At 39.5% G+C, this 5,000-nt stretch overlaps 2 protein-coding genes across 2 annotated transcripts in view; one reads left to right on the forward strand and one right to left on the reverse strand.

Annotated features, from left to right (window-relative positions):
- Positions 1-316, reverse strand: part of LOC137980784 (uncharacterized) — a 6,944-nt gene extending 6,628 nt beyond the window's left edge. The window contains exon 1 of the mRNA XM_068828211.1: positions 172-316. The gene's annotated coding sequence lies outside the window, so the exon portion shown is untranslated. The remainder of the gene's footprint in view (positions 1-171) is intronic.
- Positions 1-5,000, forward strand: part of LOC138007572 (serine/threonine-protein kinase 31-like) — a 117,425-nt gene that overhangs the window by 20,572 nt on the left and 91,853 nt on the right. Inside the window, exon 4 of the mRNA XM_068854562.1 lies at positions 4,392-4,442. Within this exon, the coding sequence (XP_068710663.1) occupies positions 4,392-4,442 (51 nt within the window). The remainder of the gene's footprint in view (positions 1-4,391; positions 4,443-5,000) is intronic.

Consider the following 5,000-nt stretch of genomic DNA (forward strand, 5'->3'; position numbering starts at 1 on the left):
CCTTACGCTTTGGGCCCTTTGATTGTGTTTTCTGCACAACTTGCACAACATACCACTACCACTATTTAGTGTTATCATCTTCGTTAGTCTTAAGGAGCCAAGGGAAGTCCGTCAGCCACGTTGGATCAAACCCTGATTTTCGGTGTTTGGAATCTGTGGATGTTGACGGACCTTGTGTTGTTTCCTGAGGCTGGACTTCTTCATCCAAATTACTTACACTCTTATATCTCTTTTTCAGGGTGAAAAAAGAACTTAATTTCCTTTGACTAGCTTTTCGTTTCTGTTCAGAGGATCCTGAGTTTGTCGAAGCCGCCATTTTTTGACAACCTTCCACGCACGTGGGAATTGAGTTTAGTATTCCATGTAATATCCGTAAAGTGCCCTTGAATTTACGGCAAACTGAAAGACGGCTGCCGTTCAACGAAACGAGCGGATGACAAGTTTCATCACCTTTCACGGAAGGGTAAATGAGCTGAAACCTTATCAATTGCGAGAAAACAATGAGAAAACACTAGGCAATGCTTCAGTATCTTTATTGAGTGTTTTTCTTTTTTTAATTATGGACAGGATCCCAGTTTTAGATGTTAAACTACGTAAGGTCACTTGTTTTAAGCCAGGCGGCAACGATTTTTGAACGAATCAAGCCAGGCGGCCCGCCTGGCCTGAAATACCTGGGGAGAACACTGACCAGGGAAGACGTCGCTGTATTTTCTCATCCCGAATTCCGCACACGAATATCGTAGAGCTCCGATAGTAGCAACCCTTGTTACTTTCAGAATTAGGAGCCTTTGGGGTCGCTACTTTTGGGGATCAAAAATCGTTTACAAATACATCTAGAGCTGGCCCGAGCTTCTTTTCCAAGATAAAAAATAAAAAACACAAAATTAAAAAAAGAACAACATTTTATTGTATTCCATATGTATAGATTGTGTTTCATAAAACGAAGATAACACTGATAAATACAGAAAAAAACTATATAGAGTTTTCAATTTCAATTTGAAGAAACCTTGCTGTTGTTAATACGAAATTACATGTATCCCGGTTCATGGTAGTTCTTACATTGCTACATCGGTGAACTGATGTCAAGGATGAATGGTGGCATAAAGCTTCCCCTTGTTGTAAATTAAAGAGCTTTATCTTGAACAATTTGTGACACTGCATAAACATTATTGTACATTATAATTTTGACTATTGATTGACAAATTAATGATATACAGTATACTTGGTCTTGCTATTTTTGGGGAGGGGGTGTTGCTACTTTCGGGATTTACTAGCGGCCACAAAAAATTGACTTTACTTTCAGGGGGGTGTTACTATTGGAACTTTACGGTATTCCATGTGCTCCTACCCATAGTACAGTTGGCTCTTACACTACAACTGTGGCGAATGGTTGCTACCCTGTGTTTAAGGTGGCCCCCAAAACAGGGACTGACGATACCTTGTGGTCGCTAAACCATATTATATACATGTACAACATTATTCTTGTTAATCTGGTTGTCTTAGTGAAGGCAGCAGAAATTTATTTTCTTCATTTTTTTGAAAGTATCCTTTTCCTTCTTTCTTCTCTGTGTTTGTGTGGTAGGTCTCGATGATACTTGTAAGTTGAACCCCACAGTTCTCTTCCGTCAGTCTTTGTGTTGGAGAAATCTTGCATGAATAGATTTTGGTTCATTGTCTTGCTGCCTATTGGATGAACCCTTTAGATTTCAATGCTTTTGATATCACAAAAATTTGTTTTTCCTGTACGTGTTCATGTATCTCTTATCTGCTAATAAGTTAACTTTTATTATTCTCCTGCCAAATATACTTTATGATTCCAAGTAAAAGTTATTGGTTTTCAATTGGTTAAGTTTGGTATTAAGGTAGTTGCTCTGTCGTCCAAACTTGCTATGCTTTCCTTCAATGTTTTCACATTGTTTTGCAAGGTCATTGAACAATGTCTTTTACTTTATTTGACTTAAGCTTGAGCTCTGTTTTAAACTCTCAACTGCCATTTTGGCAGACTGTGAGAAATTCTTGCAAACTACATGTTCCTGCTCTCAAGTTTTGAGAGAGGAACCCTTAAGAAAAATTACCAACCTTTGTGCACATTTTGAAGTTCCTATTTGTGATTTCCTTGTGGTATTTTGGGAATCCTCCCTTTTTCCCACATCTATTCTTAGTCATTCCATTGAAGGTGCAATCTATGGTATATCATGATAGGGGTTCGTGTGATGTACAATGTATAATTATTGTTACATCCTCCCATCTTCTCCTCCTAGGATTCCACATTTGGCAGCTATGTACGGGTTAACTTTACTGAGAAAATCGTCCCAGTGAATAAAACCTTTGTTGAGCTTGGCACAGGGTTTCCTAGAGTTGTTATATATCTCTATGGTAGCAGGATTCTCTTTCATTGCATTGGTTTCTCTGGTAGCTTTCAGCATCAGGTGTCTGTATGATTTAGGACCTCTCATGTAGTCTTGGAGTGACAGTACCTTTCTTCCACTCTGCGCCTCTAAGTTCGAAGGGTTTTATGCGTACGACATCATCTTCAGCAAAGCGGGCAAGTCTTGAGCATGTTGGTCAATTTAACGGGACTGTCGTGCTTGTTGCTTAATCCAACTCTTGATTTCTCCCTCTGGTTGCGGTGTACTGGGCTGAAGGAGAGCTTTTTTTGTCGGCAGGAGTGTACATGTAATATTCCAGTCCGGTTTGCAACACAATGTATACTTTATTTCTCAACAACTTGACTTAATCACGCCTCAAAACAAACAAAACGATCTCTCTCTACTAGTCACGTGTGTCCTCGATTGCGTGAGCTATCTGATTACCTAACCCCTTGTCACGAGTTGTGACCAGGACATTACATCCCTTCCTTTCCAGTTTTAAAGCCCTATGTACATAAACAATTGCAATCACAGCTGTAAACGAAACAATAGGAAACAGTCCGCATGTATGATACACTCAAACAGACAATCTAAACATCTCTATTTAAAGTTCATTTTGGCTTGTCCATGACAAAGTCTTTGAATCTCTCCCGAAGCCTGATAGTGCGGGAGGGTCTAGCATCCCAAGTTTCTTCTTTCCAAGTTTCAACTACTTGTTTCTCGAGTGCAATGTCAGCTGTTGGTGTACCATCAGTCGGCGGATGGTAACTATTCTCTTCGGTATGCTACGCCATCTTCAGACTCCACCATCACCTCATTCCCCTCCTTTGTCAAAACTGTATATGGGATGCTTTCAAAATTTGGCATTAAGTTTCCAGGTGCCTTGGTGTTTCTCAAGAGGACTTGGTCACCGGGCGCAAGTGAACTGTTTGTTGCACCACTCTTACTGTCAGCATACTCGTGTTCTAGCTTGTGCTTCCAGTTGCGCTCTCTGGAATTCTCATCAAGGACAGATCGCTCTCCCCTCAGTTCGGGAAGTTTCGTCTTCAGTTCCCTTCCAAACATCAAGGATGCTGGTGTTTGGTCAGGTTTATGTTAAACCGAAGCATGCCATTGCATATTATCATACATTGTAGCACTGCAGATGCAACAAATTCAGAAATACTTGTTGAATTCAAGGCTGCTGCCTAAGAAAATTTTCCGGGAGCCCTTCAGGGTTCCAATATTAAAGGTTAGTAGCCTGAATCGTTTTTTTCAAGAGCCCAAAATTAATTAATTAATTCTAGCTGGGATCGTATTTACAAGAAAGTGCTCAGGATGAATCAAGTAAGACCCCAGTTCAGGCTACTTGTTCAGGAATTTGGTAGCCCATGCTCACAAATAAGGCACCCCAGGTGACCAGGCGACCGTTAGGCAGCAGCCTTGGAATTTACCTTGTTAATACCTTATTACCGGTCTTTCACATGTACAAGTCATTTCTTTAAATATAAAAATAATGTAAATTCTATAAACATGAAGCAAACCCAAACGTAATCCTCACTGTAATGAATACAGCATGGTTATGATTGGCAATAATAATACCCCCGTCCCCTTTAAAAAAAGGAAAAAAAGGCTGTAAATTATCAAATACACCCATATGTAAACTCAATGTCAATGAAAGTAACACTAACTAAACAAGTCAAATGTTCACACGGAAAAACATTTGACAAATTTTGGAGCTGCTACGATCATTATAATTTACTTTTATACTTCCACATATCTGAATTTGTGTTTGCCAAGGGGGTGAGAGGGTGATCTTAGTTTAAGAAACTTAACACAATTTGTGACTATCAAGCAGCATTAACCTAAGTCTCACGCAAGCAGGATTACTGACTAACTAATGCCAGCATCAACAGAATGGGCTACAGCATTACTATCTTCTAGATACTCTAGTTACATGTACATAGTTACTGTAGTTGTGACTTTTCATGTTTACATGAATGTATGTAATGTTTTTCTCACAAAGATATTTCATGTTTTTAGGAGAAAATATATGTGACCCATGTTGAAAGTCCCCTCAACTTTTGGGCACAGGTATGCAGTTACAATCAATAATTAATTCAAATAAGTTTATAAGGCATTCTCTTTGGTTATTCATTTTCTAGTTGTGATTATCATTGCCTGTGTTTCCCTTCCTGAGAAAAGTTGTCTAAGGCTATTATGGTCTTTAATAGTTTTCACTTAATTTTTCACCATGTGCAGGGCTGTCATTAAGGGCTGGGGGCGGGGATTTCCCCTGGCTACTTTGAGCATGACCCCGGCTACTTAAAAATACAACAAAAAATAGCTTTGAGAAAGGGCCAAGTGGCACTAGGGGACAAATCCGACTTGAAATCGGGCAGTGAAAAAATATTTGTCTGGAAAGCTACAATCGCACTTGAGAACAATATCTGTGAACAAAACATCACGCCGTGCTGTGAGCGCCGCGCGATTTCCCGCAAAGCCGCCTTTACTTGCTGTTTTCATCCACAAAACCGTGACGCGAGGGATCTCAAAATATGTTACATGTACCAAGAAGAATTCTTCCTAAAATGTTTTTCTTCTTTTTCCTGGTTCTTCATCTGCAGGCAAATATCAATTTAATGCTATGCT

This window comes from Montipora foliosa, chromosome 1, assembly GCF_036669935.1.
Source record: "Montipora foliosa isolate CH-2021 chromosome 1, ASM3666993v2, whole genome shotgun sequence".
In the NCBI taxonomy this organism is placed as follows: domain Eukaryota; kingdom Metazoa; phylum Cnidaria; class Anthozoa; order Scleractinia; family Acroporidae; genus Montipora; species Montipora foliosa.